At 35.8% G+C, this 21,247-nt stretch overlaps 1 protein-coding gene across 9 annotated transcripts in view; it reads right to left on the reverse strand.

Moving 5' to 3' along the window:
- Window positions 1–436, reverse strand: part of LOC150107333 (L-aminoadipate-semialdehyde dehydrogenase-phosphopantetheinyl transferase) — a 169,965-nt gene extending 169,529 nt beyond the window's left edge. For all 9 annotated transcript variants that reach the window (XR_016548193.1, XR_016548192.1, XR_016548191.1 and 6 more), the window contains exon 1: window positions 134–436. Coding sequence is in view for 5 of the 9 variants with exons in the window: in XM_090391195.1 (XP_090247321.1) it covers window positions 134–298 (165 nt within the window). In the remaining 4 variants the exon portion in view is untranslated. The remainder of the gene's footprint in view (window positions 1–133) is intronic.
- Window positions 437–21,247: the final 20,811 nt, after the last annotated feature.

The following is a 21,247-nucleotide window of genomic DNA, read 5'->3' on the forward strand; positions in this document are numbered from 1 at the left end:
TCTACACCCTGCTTTTTCCGCATTTCAGTTTTCTGGAGAAGAGGCGGATGAAATTTTGTCACCGTATGGTAAATAACAATTTCTCACAGATAACTGTAAATATCAAAGCACCAAAGCAATATAAGGTATTTACCATAGACGCTTTTGCATCCTTTTGGAAAACAAACTGCCCGATTTTCTCTTTCTCTTCAATTTGAATGCACTGTGCAGACAACATCCAATCTTGTGAAGTCGGCTTCCACTCAATAAAATTAAAAGCCCAACGAATGCTTGACCGAGAATGGCTAGAAACCAACATCTGGCACCACTAATTCATAGTTTTAATACTTTAAATATGTTTTTAATATGACTAACATATCTAATAAATTCTAAAACTACACTTTATGATATCCTTAACGACAAACGCGTTCAAATATCACGCCACAAATTCTAATATAATAATTAGAATCTATACATCACACATATCCCCTGGTGATAAGAAAGACTTTTCAATATCATTTATTAAAATTTATCAAATTAAAATATAACAACAATCAGTTAAAATGCTCCGCCTCGCTTTGATAACAATCCTTAGACGATTTATTTTATTATTTATACATCTCAGTACTAAGTATAGGTAACCCTCGTACAATGAGGTACCTATACAACGCGGTTTCGATATAACGCGGTCTACAATTTCTACTAACCCTTTATTTTTTTAATTTTTTTTCATATTTTTCACCGAGGGACTTAAAAATCAAATTTTATCTTCGTTAAATTTGTGTCTGCCCGTGTCGCGCAAGCAGTTATAAGTATCGAATTTATTTTTATTGTATCACTGAATAAGGTACGGTACAGAGGCTTTTTTTTTTGATTTTTTTTATTGGTTTTTTAGTGGTTTTTTTTTTATTGCATTTGAAATTCTCGATGTCATTATGACAGATCACAAAGGCTAACTTAAAATAAAAGACTACCAAGAATTGAAACATGCCATATAATGAATGGGTGCGTTCGCCTGCCACCTCAAACGCAAACAAGAAGCCATAAAACTCAACCAAGGGTTGAGCCAGTCAGTAATGAGAAGTTCCATCGAAACGATAAATGACACCCTGTTGTGAATGTGTTAAAACTAATAGTGAATGTTGTTATGACAGTTTCAGATGTCATGAAATTCGATTGAAGAGAATTAGCATTTCAACTCAACATTTGTCGGTTGCTTTTGTCTTTGGGTGGCGCAATCTTTTGTTAATACCGCACCAATCATATGCACGTCTTTATAGCTGCTGTCTTATATATAATAAAATTCAGCTTGTATATTATAACAATTAAAAAAAAAAACCTTGAATAATTTATAAGCGTATAAAAGGATATCACCTGTAAATCGTTGACGTGCCAGCAAAATTCTCAAACGTGCCACCTCTGGCACGCATGCCATAGGTTCGCCATCTAGGGTTTACTGTATAAAGTGTTTATTGTTGAAAATTGTCTTCGTTTTCTGCCAGGAAAGCGCATTTAAAATCATAAGTGTGTTATTCTCAAGCAGAGCAGTTTATTTTCTGGTGAGTTACATACATTTGTAATGCTTTTTTTTTTAATGTAAAAGTTTATTTTTATGGTAATGGCAACTAAAGAGAAAAAACCAACATCGAAGAGGAAATTCATTTCTCTCGAAGAAAATATTAAAATCTTGGATCGGTTGAAAATTGGAGAAAAACCAGGAGTTGTTGCAAGGATTCTGAATTTAAATGAATCAACAATTCGAACAATCAAACAAAATGAACATAAAATCCGAGAAAGTGTTATTGCTGGATCAACGGTAAGTGCAAAGCGCGTTGCTCGTGTTCGAGATATTCTAATAAAAAAAATGAAGAAATCTCTAATGATTTGGATAGAAGATTGCACTCAAAAGAAAATTCCTTTGGTCGCACACTTTATTAAGCAAAAAAACTCTCAAAGTTTATAAACATTTAAAAGAACTTGATAGAGATTTTTAAAGAAGAAATCTCTCAGCATGGATTTTCTGCCAGTAAGGGGTCGTTCGAAAAATTTAAAATGCGATTTTCTTTTGTATAATCTTAAAATCCAGGGAGTCAGCATCAGCAGATGTAGAAGCTGCCCGGAAATACCCGGCAGAACTTTTAAAAATTATTAAAGAAGGTGGTTACAGTGCAGACCAGGTATTCAATGCGGATGAATCTGGGTTATATTGAAAAAAAAATGCCAAAACGCACCTATATTTCGAAAAATGAAAGATCAGCTCCTGGATTCAAAGTTTCCAAAGATAAAATTACTCTACTGTTTTGTAGTAATGCATCAGGTGATTACATGACAAAACCAATGTTTATCAACCGATCTGCAAATTAGAAAACAACAACTGAGATGGTTTGGCCGCATTGTAAGCATGGATGCAGACAGACTTCCTAACGTCCTAATCAATACTTTTCCAACTGAAAAAAGAAGACCTGGAAGACCAAGACTTACCTGGCTGAAATTAATAACGAACATTTCGGGATGCAGAACATATAAGGAACATTTTCGAGCAGCAAGGAATAGAGAAGACTGGAAGATCCTGCTCAAGAGAAGACTCCGTCTTAGACGGAAAAGAAGAAGAAGAGAAGTTAGCTATATTATTCTTTCAAATGCATCACTAGAAGTGTAACTTCAGTTTCAGGACCTTAAAACAAAGAAATAACACGACATTCAATTCAATGATCATCCACCATAAAAGTAGATGGAGTATTTGATTTTTAAAAAAACTTTTCTTGGAAGGGAAGCATATTAAAAAAAAATCAGCTAACTCCTACTCCTATACGGGAATAAAATGCGTTAGCTTATGTTTTTAACACTCTTCCCTCCCAAGAACAAATGTAAAAAAAAAAAAAAAATCAAATACTTGGAGACTGAGTGGGCAGTTCAATCTCCACTGCTTAAATTAGTGATAGCCTTCGGCCAGCAATCAGAGATAGCTGGCCCAAGGCTATTACTAATTTAAAGAGCCCAGAGTGATCAGACGGCTCAACAAGAGCCGCCATCTCGTGGTTCCTAACTCGAACACAATATTTTTAATGTCTGAAAAAGTGTAGATTCGATGGTGGATTTTCTTGAGTTTACGGGACGATAAATCGGAGTTTCCTGGAGAAAAAACCTGATTTCCATGCTAGAGATCGACTAACTTGGGAAGTGGTCGAAAAAAGGCTTAGAAAAAGTTTCTCTAGACGGCCACTAGACTTTAACTTAAGTCGATCTTTGGGCGGTTTAGTGATGATGAGTGCAAACACCACTTCATACTTGTGTTCTATTAGTTTATATGTGGTTCCTACCCACAAAGTTTATTTGCAAACCTATAGTATATTCTTACAATGTGTGGGTTAATGGGTTTTTTTTTTCATTTTAATACATTTTTAGATCCTTTGGAGTTCGGTGGAAGTGACATTGCGCTCACAGCACTAAGCCGCTCGAAGAAATACCTAGGTTCGAATCTAGTCGCCACATACAGGCACCTTTTTAAGGCTTTCTTCGTCCAATTCCGAATTAGTCAATCTCTGGAACGGGTGAGCTATTTTTTCGTCCCTTAAAGTTAAGAAAATTTAGAACACACACCACTCAGGCAATAAATATATTGTGTTAGGATTTGAGATTGAGAGATTATGGCACCTGTTTGCCATCTCTACACTGAATTCAACTTAAACTTAGTGATAGTCTTGGGCCAGCTATTCTGACTTTCTAGCAGTTAAGACTGAACTGCCTGTTTGGTTTCCAAAAACTAGGGCTAAAATGAGATTCCTTTTTGCCTATAAGGGAATAAAAAGCATCAGCGATATCTTTTTTATCTATTTTATTGAGTTTATGTTGTTGTATTTTTTATTTACTTTCACATAATCTGGAAACCCTGCTCTAGAGACCACACATGGAACTTTTTAATTCACGTTGGACCTCCAATAAGGGAGGCGGTGATCTCATACCACATGATGAAATTGATCTCCCATCTAAAGGCAATCGCAGATTGCAGATTCGAATTCTGCCATGCTCATGGCAGGATTCGAATGATCTAGTTAAAAGATACCCAACTGTACTAAGAACTAAAAAGAACTCTACAATCAAAACACCCATTAGATCCAAGAATATATTGTGTACCAAAAATACACAAGATAGGTATTCCTTTAAGACCGATAGTGGATGGAAGAGACTCTCCGACCTCGAATTTGGCAAAACACCTCACCAACATGATTTTACCACACATAGGAAAAACAACATCTCTCATTAAGAACAGTGCTCCATAAAGAAGCTGCAAACATGGTTAGCATTCCAACGCAATGCAACAAAAACCAGGGCCTAATTCTATACCAAGTTTTGTCAGCATTCATAAAAAATATACCGAAGTCAGACCTCGGACAATGTGAACGTGAACAACAGAACGTGACAGCATCCAACATTGTTCAAACTTAGCATTGCACTGAATCTGCATTCAGATATTTAATTTAATGAACAGTTAGATGGCCACAACCGCATAGAATGAAATATTTTGAGTAATTTCTCATTTCTTGTGTTTAAACTTTTAGTTACCTTTGACCCGACAAGTTTCGTAAGTCAAACGACTTATGAAACTTGTCGGGTTTGTTTTTTTTTATTGTTATTTATCTTAATAAACATGTGGTCCAATTACCGGAATCTTTCTTTTGAACTACTAAACCACAGGAACCTACGTCTATAATATAATGGCATTTTTCAGATTCTACACTATGAGTATAAAAAACCAACTAATACCTTTTTATTCCCTTTCAGGAAGTAGACGAGGCCGTTTTAGTCCTATCTAATTTCTGAGACTGAGTAGTACACCGGTAGTCAATCGAAATCGCTGATTTATAAGCGGCTTTCCATAAAGAGACGACTGAAACGTTTCGCCATCTCTTAACCCTAATACAATATGTTATTCTGAAATAGAGAAGAAAAACACGAGTTTCAAAAAAAAAAAAAAAAAAAAAAAAACCCTACTTACCCGTGCCCGAGATCGACTAACTAATTCAGGAACCAGTCGAAGAAAGGCTTAGACAAAGTTCATCTAGCTGGTGACTAGAACTTGTCTTTTTCTGGGCTGCTTCGTGCAGAGGATGCAAACTTCCCTTCCAATGAGCTATGCAGATGCCAAATGCTTTTATATAATTATCAAAAGTAATTTTTAAAATACTTGTGTCGATTTTATTTTACTATTATTTCTTGGTTATCAATCTGATTTTTTCTTGCTCTTGAAGCTTTAAGGTAAAGAGATCACAATATTCTTCTTGGTTCAGATTATTGGAAAATATGTAATTCATTGCTGTCTTCCTCCTTAGTCACCCTAAAATCAGTGGTTAAATTCTAAACGAATAAGTTTCAGGACTATACAAAATAACCAATTGTATTTACCTTTGGATTCTATCCGAGGAAGATCCAAACCTCCCCATCCCATCACGAGTTAGTAATCAGGCTACTGTTGATATTGACTTTAGATAAACTTACAAAACTGTAAACAGTTGTTGAATAATAGCACACAATAATGTTGGTATAATTACTGTAAAGGGAGAAAAGTCACAAAACAGAAAAATATTCCTACAAAATAACTAATTATATTTACCTTTGAATGCGATCCGCTGGTCGAGTGTCCAGCAAGACAGCAAATCTTTCCTTTCGTTCAGCGTATTAATATTATTTCATTGCAACGCAGAATTCGCACTGATGGGAATTCTGTGTTTCTGTGGATTCGTTTCTTTTCAAATGCTATACATTACAAACTGTAATTACAAACTCGTTTTGTATTTTCACTGTCACCGAGTTATTTTTCCATTTAAAGAAAGTACCAATATACTTATCCATAGTTGAAATATTCGTATTTATTCGAATATAACTCACACCCCTGATTTTACTTTTCGAAAAAGAAATTAAAAAGTTTTTCATATACCTCGCACATGAAAAAAAGATTAAACATGTTCATGTCCAGGCAATAGTAACTTTCTCCCACGGTAAACAACACACCCTCCGTAATAGCCACTATAGTGCAGAGGCAAGAAAAACAAGTACTTTTATTATGTCAGTAATAAAAGCATGTGAATAAGGGGTATGAGCAATCTGTGTAATATATTTCTCAACAAATAGTCCAATTAGAGATAACTGGGATAAAAACTACACTAATTAATCAATGACATGTCCCCTCATACAGAAACTATGTTGTATAGACTCAAGCAAAACCATATGCTGCACTGGAAAACACAGCATCTAACTAAAAGCTATTGTTATTAATTAGATGTGTGTGTGAGTTTGCCTGCCGCAAAGCAGCAATAAAATTCAACCAAACGTGTTAAAATTCGTAAATGTGGTAAAACTAAGATATATATATATATATATATATATATATATATATATATATATATAGTTAATATTGTTATGGCAGTTGCACATATGGAATTCGGTCAAAGAGAGTTAGCATTTCAATTAATTGTCGGCTGTGCTTTTATCTTTTGGTGGCGCGATCTTTCGTTAATACTGCACCAATCATATGCACGTTTTAATAAGTTGCCATTGCTGTCTGTTTCGCGTTACGCTTAATTATCGTAAAAGGAGAAAAGAAAGTCACAAAACAGAAAAATGCTCTGAGTCCACTGCATAAAAACGTTTAGGGTCCCAGAGAGCCCAGGCTGAATTTAACCACTGCCTAAAATGAATTATCTGGTCAATATTATATTTTAGTGCATGCGTTATTATTTATTTCTTGATTCCTGTGTGAGGCCTGTGTAGCTCAGTGGAAGTGGTGCTTGCGTCCTCTGCACTTGGCCGCTCGAAGTTAGATCTAGATTCTAGTCTAGTCGCCGACTGGAAGAACTTTTTCTAAGCCTATCTTTGACCAGTTCCCGAGCTAGTCGATCTCTGGCACAGGCAAGCGGGTTTTTCCTCCAGGAAAGTGGGGTTTTTCGTCCCATAAACTCAAGAAAATCGACCGTAGTACCCACATTATTTCAGACAAGAACATATCCTGTTAGGATTAGGCATCAAGAGATGGCAGCACTTGTTTGCTGATCTCTTCATCAGTAGCCGCCTATAAATAGTGATAGACATGGGCCAGCTATCTCTGATCTACTGATGGAGATTGAACTGCCCACTCAGTCTCCAACAGCTAGATAAGGTATGAGGACCTCGCCTACTCCATATTATGGAATAAAATGTGTTAGCTGATTTATTTATTTATTTTATGATTCCTGTGTAGAAGCTCAGTTGCGATTGTCGTGGCATTTATCCCTCAGTTGGAAAGACCTGGGCCCGAATCTCGTTTCTCACATGTGGAAGACCTGTGACAGATTTTAAGAAGATAAATAAGAAGTTTCATAATTGTGGAAGGTTTTAAACCATCGACTGCAGTTTTGATCCTGTGAAACTGGCAAATCTTTCAGATGACTATATGTTATTTCTTTCTGCTGTAATTCAAAACAAAGTCTATTGTGGCAACTCCATGACACCAGAACCAAGACTGCTTTTGGCTCAGCCCTATTTGCTAACTAGGGGAACCGTTTTCAGCAGATGTCCGAGTTAACAGATCTTTAATGTAGACAATTTTTTTTCCTACCGAAAATCTGGGCTTTTAACCCTTCAATTAAGAAAAAACTACCAAAATTCAAATTATTTCCCAAAATAGTAACACCAGTTAGGGTGTTACACTAGAAATAACTTGCCACATTCTCATATCGATAATACCGGTTAGGTTTAGGAACAGGAGATAAACATCAGTTGTTTTCCACATTGGCATACCAATAAGTGAGCCTATAGATTGGCTGTATGAACTGGGCTATTAATGAAGAATGGTGGAGACCAGAGACTTACTGATTTTCAAAACGCTAGGGTTAAAAGAGTTTTGCCTACTACCTTGAGTAATTGAAATGGCTTCAGAATATTTATTTTAATATTTATTCCTTTTATTAATTATTACTGAATAATTACAGACCATAACTAAATTAACAGTATAAACTTAAGCAGCTTGTGTAGCTCAGTGGAAGTGGTGTTAACACTCAGTGATAAAGCCAGCCAAGGTTGGTCGATTAATAGAGCCCTAATGCTACTAATGGCTCACGCAAAATGTTAAGCAAGTTTGAGGACTGTTAGTAGTTGAAAGTGAATCAATCGTTCGATGCTATTGGCACACTCTCCTTCGATGAGTCTTTGGACTCAGGTGTCACATAATAATAAAATAATAATAAACCGCCCGAAGAAAGAGCGTCAAGAGTTCGATTCTAGTCACCGACTTTTTTCTAACCCTTTTTTTCGATCGGTTCCGAAAAAACGTGGGTTTTTCGTACCGTAAACTTAAGAAAATCAATCGTAGAATCCACACTATTTTCAGACATTAAAAATATTGTGTTAGGGTTATGGATCACGAGATGGCGGTAGCTTATCTCTCGTTGGCTACCAGTGGCTATTGAACTCCCCATTCAGTCTCCAAAAGTTAGATAGGGCTGAAACGCCTCGCCTACTCACTATACGGAAATGAAAAGGCGTTAGTTGACTTTTTTTCTTTCTGATAATAGCACTTCTCTGCAACAGTTATTTCAAACTATTAAGGCTAAATCTGTATTTAAACTGTGATTATATATACTTCTGAAATGGAGTTTGCCTACATAGCACAAAACCACCAGAAAAAAATATGGTTATTAGTCCGATTCTATTCGTTGCAATTTTTAACAGAATGCAGGCTTCTGTGAAAAATAAAGAGCACCTATACAAAATTGAATAGAAATTAGAAGACCACAAATTTTACTTCTCTGTTTTTAACAGGGATAAAAAAAAATACCTATTCTCTAAATAAGTAAAAAAGTGAAAAATCTCAAGATCATACAATTTTTAATAATTATATGTAGGAGATAACCTTCTGATTGCTAAGTAGCTAAAAATAGCTTGCCAAGATACTAATGTTTCAACATTAATCTGGGTTGTATCGGGAAACGATACAACCCAGATTAATGCAACTGCATTGTTCAAGAAAATTAACACTTGTACAGATTGCAACGAATCAAGACAAAAGTTGGCAATTTGTGTACAAGAGAATAAGAACGAGATGAGGAGATAGCGAGAAACATCGGACAGGTATAACGAACATTATAAATCGCATACAGGATTCATGGATCTGTTCTTCGTACCTCATCACTGTTACGATATTTATTATTATCTTTACAAACATGAATTGGGATGTGGCTGTTGTTTATTGTTTCACATTACATGAGAACTCAGCCATCGTGGCACCATTTTGATGAATTCTATGGTCGTTTGTGGTTAATGGGATAAAATTCACTGGATTTTTTGCATAGATTCCACTTGAATGAAGCCTTATAGAGTGCACCGCCAGACAGTACACTGCGAGTGGAAGCAGTCGAAACGAAGCTAACCACGAGGACTCCGCGTTGTATTCGTTCATTAAGTGATAGGCTTGTGTAGCCTTTTGAAAATGACGTTTGCATCTACTCTATGCTGACCGAGATGGACCGTTCTAAGTTCAATTCCATTCGCCGAGTGCAGAAACTTTTTCTAAGCCATTCTTCAACCGGTTCTCAAGTTAGTTGATTTTTGGAATGGCAACTTTTTTTTTTTGTAGTCCTAAAAACTCGGGTTTTTCGTCCCTTAAACTCAACAAACTCGAACATAAAGCCCACACTATTTCAGACAAGCATATACTGTGTTAGGGTTAGGGACCACAAGATATCTGTACTGTCTTCTTCTCCTTACGGTATGTCATTTATAATTAGTAATAGTCTTGGGCCAGCTATTTCTGATTGGCTACCTATGGAAATTAAACCTCTCCTCAGTCTTCAAAAGTTAGATGGGGATAAAATCGCCTTACCTACTCTCTATAAGGAAGAAAAAACGTTAGCGGATTTTTTTTATCTCACTCTGATTGGAAATGGTTTTACTCGTGGTCCCAGCACCACAACAGGTGGTTAGAAGATATTGTAGGGTATTGTAGATATTGAAGAATTACCCAAGGTCTGTTCAGTACCTTGGGTAATTCTTCTAGTAATTATTTCACTCCTGAAACTGCTGAAATGTCCAGAGTCCATAGAGCTGAGATGACACCTCGTGACACATTAAGCCGACGTGAATATTGGCCTATGACTGACCAGCTTCAAGCGATCCAAAAGCTGCTATCTCAAAGAATCATTTAAACAATGATAATTTGCCTTTCTGAAAGTACTGGAGATGTAGTGAACCCATTGAACAAGTCAAAAAAGCTTGAATGAAGTGATGTAATCGCAATTCATGTTTTTATAGGCATGAGTAAGATGTATTGTGTTGGGACCTGTTGACTAGTGGGTCAGTTTTTATTGGATACTGTGAATTTGTATGCCAGAATGCTTATTATATTAAAAACTCATGACAATTAAAAATAAAATATTCATGGAAAATTTTTGTGGTACTCTCTCTTTTTCATGTAAGGGCACAACGTACAATGCAAAGAAATATACAGAAGAAAGTCATTAATGAAATTGCTAGAACACATAAGTCATTTGCTTTCTCAACAGAGAGTAATAGTTAAATTAAGGGGATAAAAATCCCTTATTATTTTCCAGCCAGCATGCGAAACTCTAAGATCGAAAATCGGTTCATACTGGCTGGAAAATAATAAGGGATTTTTATCCCCTTAATGTAATTAACTTCGCCAGAAAAAATAGCCGTTAGGCTTTTCATCTTAGTTAGAGAGTAATAGTTCTTGTTGCGTTATGTTCAAACCGTTGTAACATTATTGTAGCATCCTGTTAATGATGATCATGGTAACAGCGAGGAAAACATGCTAGAAATTAGACCACATTCGTCCAAAATTACAACAAAATAATATGCGAGTTGACCATATTGATGCAATGAATTTAATTTTAGTTGAAATAGGAAGCAGTAAAATATACTGGTGCCATTTTCTAACTCTCGGGGAAATAAAACTACTAAGATGAGTAGATTTGAAGGATAGAAATAACTTTAGAAAATGAATTTTTCGAGTAAAAAACTACAGTCTATTTTTCTAGGTTTGGAAGTTGCAAGTTTAAAAAAAAAAAACGTGCCTGCGCTAAAGATCAAATCCTTGGAAATTCGCTTTTCGAGGACACTTTCCGAAACAAGATTCATCCAGGCCTATTTCGTACCCGATTGTTTAGACATTGTCAGTTATGTTTCCCTTCTTTTTAGCAAAACTTGTGCATCTCTACTCTATAATATCTTTTTATCCCATTGCCATCTCCGCTGATCTTCCTGGTCTTTCAATGATCAGTTCTCAGTATTTATTCTATTGTCACGTCCATCTGTTTTCATTATCGTCACATGTTCTGTCCATTGTCACTTATTGTCTTGTTACAATATGGTATAGTTGCAAAATCTATTTCTAATCTAATCTAATCTACCTACTAATTAGCCTTCTTTATCTAACTGTGTTATCCTCAGAATGGCTATTTCATGTTTTTTTTATTTACAGTTTCTGCAGTAAATCTCTTTTTTTAGTAAGGTTCCAAGTTTCGCTAGCATGCGCCATTGTTGGGAGTGAAGCGGATTTTAACTCCGTAATAAGTACTATAAAAATAAAGCATATCGCCATACATTCAAATTATATTAAGCTTTAATATATTTCTGTTTCAGTTGTACAGCCTTTCAGTTAAGTTAATTATTATTATTTTTTTTTTAACTTCATATGAGTGCGGGGGGGGGGGGTTGCCCTACCTTATCATACAGAAACGGCACCCCGGCGTATATTAGGCTGTGAGTTGTAAACGTCATGGGAAAATGTTAAGGTATACTGTTCACCTCTCCACCCAGGCAACAAAATTCGTCAGACAAATGGCAACATAATGTGGCGCCATCTGTTGTATTTACTTTCAGTTTATGAAACTGAAATATACCTTTAATTTTATTCAGGACAGGATTTGAGTAGTTTCGTTCACTTTCTACACGATATGATAGTTGATATGATAGTTGACTGAGAGAAAAAAAAAATTGACTGTTTATAGAGATGGAATTGAAAATAATCAGATTTCTGTATCTAACAAAAAAAAAAAAAAAAATAATAATAATAAAAAGTCATATAAAGTGGGGAGCTAATCCAGGGTTTTCTCAATTTCACATTTATTTCTCGTGATTATCTTTAGGTGGCAGATGAATTTCATCGCCCGATGTTAGACCACTGACCTGCTTATTGGAGGGTTGAAGCTTCTTGAAAAAGTTCCACGTTTGGTCTCTAGAGACCAAATAATTGATATTTAGCAAAATTCTTATCCCACTCACGGTACAAAATGTACTATAAGTTTATAAAAATCTTTCGTGGGTGGAAACCACACATTAAAAAAAATGATATTTTAATTTAAAATGGATCACGATAATTACCAGTGGAATATTGCACCCTTAGACTGGCAAAGACCTGAGTTCGACCGAAGATGAGTTAGATCATCCCATACAGCCAATCTTATAGCAGGGTTTTCTCCTCCGGAAAACTCGGATTTTTCATTCCATATACAGACAAATCCCCCAAGAGAACACAGTCAAAAGGCAATAATACTATTGTTGGGCAGTGGATGTAGGATTAAGTGGAGAGGGTGAGTTGTGTAGAGTGGAGTGACCTCCCAGATGAATCTTAGAAGTGTCACGTAATAATAATAACAACAACAATAACAATTTATGCTCTAACGTCTTACGGAGGAAGAAACGTAAGGTGTCCATTTGTCCACAATTTTCGAGGACACTTTCCGAAACAAGATTCATCCAGGCCTATTTCGTATCCGATTTTTTAAACATTTATTTCGCCTTCCGGATTATATTCGCAATTTAGGAACCATGGTAGCAGTTAAAAGAAATATTTGCTCATCTTGTGAGGCAATCACTAAGAAACCAGAAGCAATCCTCGGAAAAGTGTCCCATTTGCTCTGAATTGATGCACCTACTTAAGCGGTTTAAAAATAAAATTATTGTGAACAAAATTTCGAATTACATAGGATGGAGAGTGTGAATACACACTGTTCTTTCAGCTGGAAGAACAAACTAGAAATAGATAGAAAGCACAGAAATGGGGAACCCTCACCTATGGTGATTGTTTTTAAATTTGATTTAATTTAAAATTTCGGATGTCAGATACATCTCTAGCTTGCAATCTGTGCCATGAAGATGTAATCCATGGTTGTATGTTCCATTTTCAGAATTTTCCTTATACAGTATTCACTATCTACACGCAATGCTATCTGCCTCCCACTAATAGTGCAGAATCAATACATATAAGTAACTAAGGTCCTGTAAACTGCGTGAGCTCTTCTTGATCGGTTTGCTTGTTTTTCGAGCTGGATAAACCGAATAAACTTTTTGACCATTGTAATCTTCCTTATAAAGATTCTTCCCATTCTAGATGGGATTCGAAGCTAGCTCTTTCTAACCAAAGGGCATCGTTGATACTCATGAGCGCTATAGAGGCGCTCATAAGTAAAATCCTTCTGAAGTATTTTTTTTTTTTAAACTACTTGCAATTATCTGTCTATGCGAGTTATTTTAAGGATGTTAGATTTCTTAAATTAAAGAAAATTTTGATTGTTTTTAATAATTTTAAAGAAAATAATTTTAACTAATAAAATATTACATGAAATATGTTCTATATGTTTTCTTATCTTTACTACAATGAGCGAGTACGTTTCTCTGCAAGTACTTTTTTTTTTTTCTTTTTTGTGATAATCTCACACAAAGGTTGTAAAACTGTAGAATATTAGTTCTGTGGTTTTATTAAGTGTTCGATAAGCCAAAGTCCTGCTCCAGAGGCAAACAAGATTTCGTTATTCGTTTATCATTTCTATGTATCAGATTTTTTTGTATCAGAATAGATTTGTTTTTGATGCTGAAAAACTTGCTAAACTCAAACATTTTAACGTCATTAATTGAATATGGTCTAAAAGCCTACGTATGGAAATTCATGACAAACACTAATGAAAGAAATATTTTAATTAAGTTGTTAATAATGCATGCATATTTATTTTATTTAAAAAAAAATCTGTGCATATGTGCATAGTAGTCTACGAAATATTGTTCGCACATATGAATTATATGAGAAATATATCTTTTTTTTTTTTTTTTTTTGGAAATGGGAACATTTTGCTCTTATGTAACATATTTTCATTTTCGTTGCTATTTGTCATCACAGACTAGCACCATCACAAAACCATAATTCTCATCTACCTGGAACGTTTCTTATCACATTTTATTATAGCAGAGTTACTCATTAAAACTGCACTCTTTCAATTTGCTAAAAAATAATTTTTTAAAAAAAAGTTAGATAATTCAGAAATTTTATTCCAGAAATAGAACAAAGAACTTTTTTAAACTACTTCAGGCCTTCAATAAACAGGGTATTGGTGTCTCACACTGGGAAACGAAAAACGTGTGCCACTTAAATCTGCTAAACATCAAACATATACTGTATGTGTGTGCCTCATTATGATTTGAATCCACAGCCCGCTTTCCAACTGCCGGTTGGAAAGCGGGCATGCTATTAGCTCTACCTAAAGGCAAGCTTAATATAGTTCATTAGTTAACCTGGCCTTCTTGGCCGAGAACGTATCTGCTCTTCAAATAACAGACTGTGTGGCTGGAATCCCACAGTAGGCATGGATGTTTGGGAAAGATCTTTAGGCAGTTAGATGAATTTCATCGCCCGTTGTGGATTGTAAAATAGAACTGAAACCTATCGAATTGAAACATACCACCACCCTACTCATTGTATGCCTAAAATCGTTATCTAACTCCTAGCCCATCCACAGTAATAATGTACGATAGGTTTATTCCTCTTTTCTTAGGTGTGATTCCTAGAGGCGTAGGAACACTCTGTAATGGGGCAGTTGCCAAGGGTGCCAGCATCAGAAACGCTCCGGTGGCAGAATATTCTACCAAGTATGAAATTGTTATACTGTAAAAGGCTCTTAGCTACGAATATGCCAAGGGCGCTAAAAACCTAGCTACTGCTGGTGATTGCCATGCAAAAGTATGGTATATTCAAGAGAATCTCTTGGATATACTATAATATAATTTAAAGGAGATTGTTCTGAAATTTCTGGAGTTGCATACTCTGTTCTGAAATTTCTGGAGTCAGAGTTCTTTGCACTTCATAATGATGACCGAGCACTTCACGTCTGTCTTGATGATGTCATGAATAACATTTTTGGTTGTAAAAGTTCTGAATAAAAACAAATAGTTCAGGATATACTCGGAATCTAGCATTAATCATCGCAGATGGTTATAATAACTCATGATGAAAGCATTGTCGTTGGTATGGAGGCGTGATCAAGAATTTACCTAATATGTACTCATAATCTCATTTAGTGAAACAGCAAACTTATTCTGAATATGCTCAGTCTGAATAAATAATAATGATCTACGTTCTGTATTTACTGAATAATACCAAACAGTTAAAAAGTCTTAAAGTAATTAATTCATTTTGTAATTGGAAATTAAATAAACTACTTTCTATTTGTGTCATTTTATGGGGGGGGGGGAAGGAATTTATAACATTTGGTTGTATTGAGATAAAATGGTAGTATTACAAGTAAAATTTTACCGCCTTACCCTCCCGGAGTGATCTCAATAGGATATTTCCATCTCCAAAATTTCTTTTCAAACATTATTATTATTTTTTTTAATGTACACTTATGATTGAAGGAATATCAATCATTATTAATAAGTTCTCCATGGACTGTAATTGTAAGACGTATGTTCTAGTCATGGCAAGAGAAATCGTTATATGGGCTTTTTCAGTTGATTAGTTTACCGATCATCTAATAAGTGTTTTTTCTCTCGGATTTTTCGTTGCGCAATAGCAGGTAAAATGGCAACACACACACACACACACACACACACACAAAACGACTCAAAAATATCATGTTGTGGGTAGTCGTGTCGTCGTGTGATGAATACGTTGAATGTGTACTGCTTCCTGAAATGAGTCCGCAGACTCCGTTGACGTTGCAAATAATAATAAACATTGCATTAAGAGAGGAGAAAAAAAAAAAAAAAACGACGAAGTTCCGGAAAGAATGAGTTATCTTCAAGCAAAGAGTGTGGCTTATAGCGCATATCAATGTATTGGACAATACAGTGCAGTCTTAAAAAAGTAATTTTTGATATGCCACTGTTGTCTTCGATCTATTAGTAATTTAAATAAATATACATTAGACTTCATAAAGTAGTGTACTAAATAAGGTGTAGAATGTGCAGCTACGTATAAGGGAGAAAAAGGTGGAGTGAAACAGAGGGATCATATGCGTGTATAAGCAATACAGTACATAAGTTATTCGCAATACATTGTATGTCACATGCTAGTGGGCGTTGGCGCGGTGAACTTGTTAAAAACACAGTTTATTATTGTCGTCAATATCCGTTTGCATTATATTCTTAATAATATCTTTAAGATATGTTTATTATTGTTATTTTGAATTACAGCCGAAGCAACTAATGCTATGAGGCTAGTGTATATATCAATTGTACGTATTTTTCTGGCCAGTTTGCCAATTTTCCGGTATGAAGAACACGAGTTTTCAGGAGGAAGAAACTCTACCATAACTGGTAGAAATCTAAATAACTATATATTCGCCCTATAAATATACACGGCGGTGGCATACGACATTGAAACACTTCGAATCCTATCTCAGATGAGAAAACCCATATAAAGTTTCTTCGTTTCTTAGACAGGTTTCGAACATTTAATCACGATCTCTGCGGAAACCCTGCTCTATACTATAAACTTTTTCGAGTGCAGTAATCCAGAATTTTAGCCAGTATTTCCACATTAATTTCGCCTTTGGTTACACGAAATGATTGAAGCCAGCAAAAAAAAAAAAAAAAAAAAAAAAAAAGATTTCAGTACTACATAATACTCGTACTTCGCATATGCAGTCAAATTACCCGTTCCTCTTGTTGTTGTTCTTGTGTTATGCTGTTCATCCTTTGTCATGTAGCGAATGCGCATTATTCCGAAAAAAGTTGTTTGTGCTACTTTAAACCGAATGTCTCCGATTCCATACTTATGTCAAGTGCGAGTAGCTGGATTATTGCCGTATTAACCGAATATCGAAATAAAATATAGTTTGATTTTTGAAAATCAGAAATAGAGACTTAAAAAGGATATTAAATTTAGTTTATGAGTAAACGAAAGATGACTAGCTTCTAATGTTCGCGTGCATTGTTCATCTTGTGAAAAGCGTGAATAACACATGATCATCCATAGATATGTACCCGCCCTTCATCTATTGAAATCTATGGAATTTTATACTAGGGAATGAAGTATTCACTTTGAGGATAAGACGAGAGTTCTACCGTAATGCGGATGTTCCTGAAATTTCAGATATTTTAGATTTCTGCCAATTCTGTACGAACCTCAAATTTGTCCAACTTTAAAAATATATTTTCAAATGCTTGACGCTTTTCAGAAAAGGAGAAATCCAGTTAATAACAGGTCCCTTTCTCACACAGATTCAATTGCTTTTGCATACATGTTTAAAACACGCGCAACTTCTGAGCAAACCTCCATTCACAATCCAGCTTCAAGGTTTACCAAACCAAACTTCTCGTTTTCTTTCATTTCCTTCTCAGTGTTCACCTGCACTGTTTTCCTAGAGGACTACAATATTCAGCTGTTCAAGAAACACATGAATAGGTCCCTTCTTTCTTCTTAAGCATTTATTTGTCTACGCATGGTAAGGGTTCTTAAAGAGATTCGAGTGAAAAAATAAAAAAATAAAAATAAAAACGTTGCCACTGCGCCGTTGAGATATTTCGCTGATAGTAAAAGTTTGAGCTATCCCAGTAATAACTTGGCTGTTTGCAAAGGCGTGCGTGCGTGCGTGTGTGTGTGTGTGTGTGTGTTTTCATAGCATAAAATACAAAATAAAATACCAATATTCACCCCAAAAAATCCCTATATCCGGTATCCACTAAAAATACTCGGATATACTGCTACCAAAGTGCCTCCCCAAAAATAAATCCGATCTACTCCCTTTCTACTCTCAATAGTAAAATGATTATTTAGTTCTGGAAAGAACGTTTTAACCAACAATCCTAAATTTGCTTTGCTGTCCTGCGATCGTAAACATATCAGCCAGACGTCCAGTGCTGTCGCTGTGGCGCCCCTTTAGACTTCCGCGGCACGAGACATGAACTAAAGTCATGAGAAAGGGCTCCATTGTTTAGAGGGCGCTGTCAGCGGGTGATCGTGTCACTCGGCACCTTTGGTGTCTCAAATTACTCCCCTGAACCACCGGTGGAGGTAGGAAATGACCAAATCAGTTGTCCGGATTTCCCACTTTACTGGTACTGCGACAGGTTGGCGCCTCAACACGAAAAAGCAGTCTGTTAAATGAAGACCCTTACAAAAATGTCACCCGTTAGGAGCTCCATTTAATTAGGGAAAGCCGTGGTTTGATGGTGATTTTAAGGCAGTAAATCTGGATACCGGTCTAGGGATCAAGAACTCTACACTCATTTTAAGATAAACATTTCGCTCATTATGAGGGGGGTTAAGTGTCCGTTTTTGTAAACAGAATCGTGTTTTCATTTGAAAGCGACACTTATTGGATGATAAGTCAGTTGGTTGACAGAATAGATTTATTGATAAAATAGATGGCTAAACCACCGTTATAAATAAAGATGGCCGAATTGCCGAAAGTTGAGCTGGTAGTTTTGAAGTCCCATACTGACCAAAAAGAAAGATGGCTTTCTGGAAGATTTAAATTGATTCGTATTTCAAATTCATCTCCAAATTTCAAAGTATAATCTCAAAATTACATACTCGAAGGTGCAACAGTTCATTCCGTCTGCAAAATATACACATTACAAAAAAAATGAATTGTTTATTCCAATAAGATTATATAAAATTGCACCAAAAATTCTTCCCAAATGCATACTTGATGCTATCAGAGAAGTGCAGTATATAAGAGCTTCAGAACAGGCTGTGTTAATATACCAGAGAGAGAGAGAGAGAGAGAATTATATACAACAGTGGCGCATCCAGAGGGGAGGAAGGGGGTCCTTCCCCCCCCCCCCAAAGAAAAAAGAAAAAAAAAACACTAGAAAATTTTCCAGAAATCTTTTCCTAATTAAAATTCTTTTTTTTTTTTAATTTATGTTGTGTCGTGTCTTCTATTTCTATACTACTTATAAATTAGCGATCGTTGCAGATGCTCAGTCATAGGTCGTATGCGATGCGTAGTGTGTAGTCTCAAATCGTCTATTCACCCCCTCCCCCCCACACACACACAAGATTAAATCCTGAGTGCGCTACTGATATACAGCATGCACAAATGATAATCTACAAAACAGAATTCAAAACCTTATGATCTGCTTAAATTTATTTAGTCAAGTGTATTTGCTAAAGTAAATTTATACATTTTTAAATGTACAAAATTGTCAGAATTCTTATATAAGTTCAAATCCTCGACGATCAGGTTTTTATACTTATTTTGAATGGTTTCGTTTTTATTATTATTAACTGCAGGTGATCATTAAAGATTGGAGACAAGTACGTGCATAGTGTTTAAACTTGTGCTCTCTCTCTCTCTCTCTCTCTCTCTGTATAGTTTTGGAAATACAACGTTGAAAATGTTGAGCATGTATTTCCAAAATACATGACCAACATTCTATTCAAATAAGCAGTTTTGTTTGATGGTTACGTATTTTCATTCTTCTTCTTCTTCTTCGTCTTCTTCTTCTTCTACTTATTATTATTATTAAGAGAGACCCCCAATGAGTCAGAGACTCATCGAGGGAGGCCACATACTAAACACACCAGCTATCATACTTATTCTTGAATTCATTCACACTGCTTGCACTCACAACATCCAATGGCAATCCATTCCAATCACGCACCACCCTCTGAGAGAAAAATCTAATCCTCACACTCTTCTTGGCGGCCTTCATTCTCAGCTTCCAAGGATGCCATCTCGTCCTTTCCCCACCCTCCATAAATAATTGAAAAATTCCATCAATTGAAATCTTGTATGACCCTTTCAGAAGTTTATAAGTCTCAATCATATCACCCCTCTTTCTCCTGTTTGCTAGTGTCTGCAGTCTACAAATTCTCAATCTGTCTTCATAATTAGTATTCCATAATCCTGATGTCATCTTTAACGCTCTAGTTTGTACTCTCTCTCTCTCCAATATATCAGAATCACAACGGAAACCAGGAGACCAGACCTGCTCACAATAGTTCAAGTGAGGTCTTATCAAGGCCTCCTAAAGAGGTAAAATAACATCCGTATCTTTACATGTCAAAGTTCGTTTCAGCGTTGCAATTATCTTTTGAGTTGTATTTGCAATCTTTGCCACATTGCCCCTAAACTTCCTATCTATTAACATTCCAAGATCCCTAGCCTCATCAGTTTCTTCTAGTCTAATCCCACCAACATAATATGACATTGGATATCGAATCATGCCAAAGTGAATGACTTTCCGTTTACTGACATTGAACTGACACCCATTTTCCCATGCCCACAGTTCCAGCCTATTCAAATCATTCTGCAAAGACTGCATATCAGCACCATTCCTGATTACCCTACCTATCTTTGTATCATCAGCAAATAACTGTATATCGCTTGTCAAATCCTTCCCAATATCATTAATGTACAGACTGAATAACAGTGGACCAAACACTGATCCTTGTGGTACATCACTTGTTACCTTAAATCTTGCAACTCAGATCCCCCGTAAACCACTTTTTGATATCTGTCAGTCAGCCATCCTCATATCCATGCTAATATTGCATAACCCGAACCCATATTCCCCAATTTATGCAGCAGTCTGCCATGCTGTATTCTATCAAAAGCCTTAGCAAAATCCAAAAGTATCATGGTGTATCCATTCTCCTTGTCTAGTTCAATGGTAACATTGTTATAGAATGTGAGCAAATTGCTAAAACATCATCTTCCCTTAGTAAACCCATGTTGTTCATTGCAAAGTAGAGATTCACTGTCAACCCATTTCTGAATGTGGATCCTAACCAATTTTTCCAAAATCTTCACCACCACTCCTGAGATACTAATTGGTCGATAGTTGGATACATTGGTCTTTGCACCACCCTTGTGCAATGGAATTACCATACATTCCTTCCATTCCTGTGGAATCTTCCCTGTTCTGAGATATTAAACATCCTGGTCAAAGGAATGGCCAGTTCAGCTGACCACTCTTTTAGCACATGTGCTGATATTCCATCAGTCCCTATTACTGAATTCTTATTTAGTTTGTGCAACAGCTCTAATACCTC

Source organism: Typopeltis vanoorti, chromosome 4, assembly GCF_054136105.1.
Source record: "Typopeltis vanoorti isolate ZY-2024b chromosome 4, IOZ_Tvanoo_1.0, whole genome shotgun sequence".
Taxonomy (NCBI): Eukaryota; Metazoa; Arthropoda; class Arachnida; order Uropygi; family Thelyphonidae; genus Typopeltis; species Typopeltis vanoorti.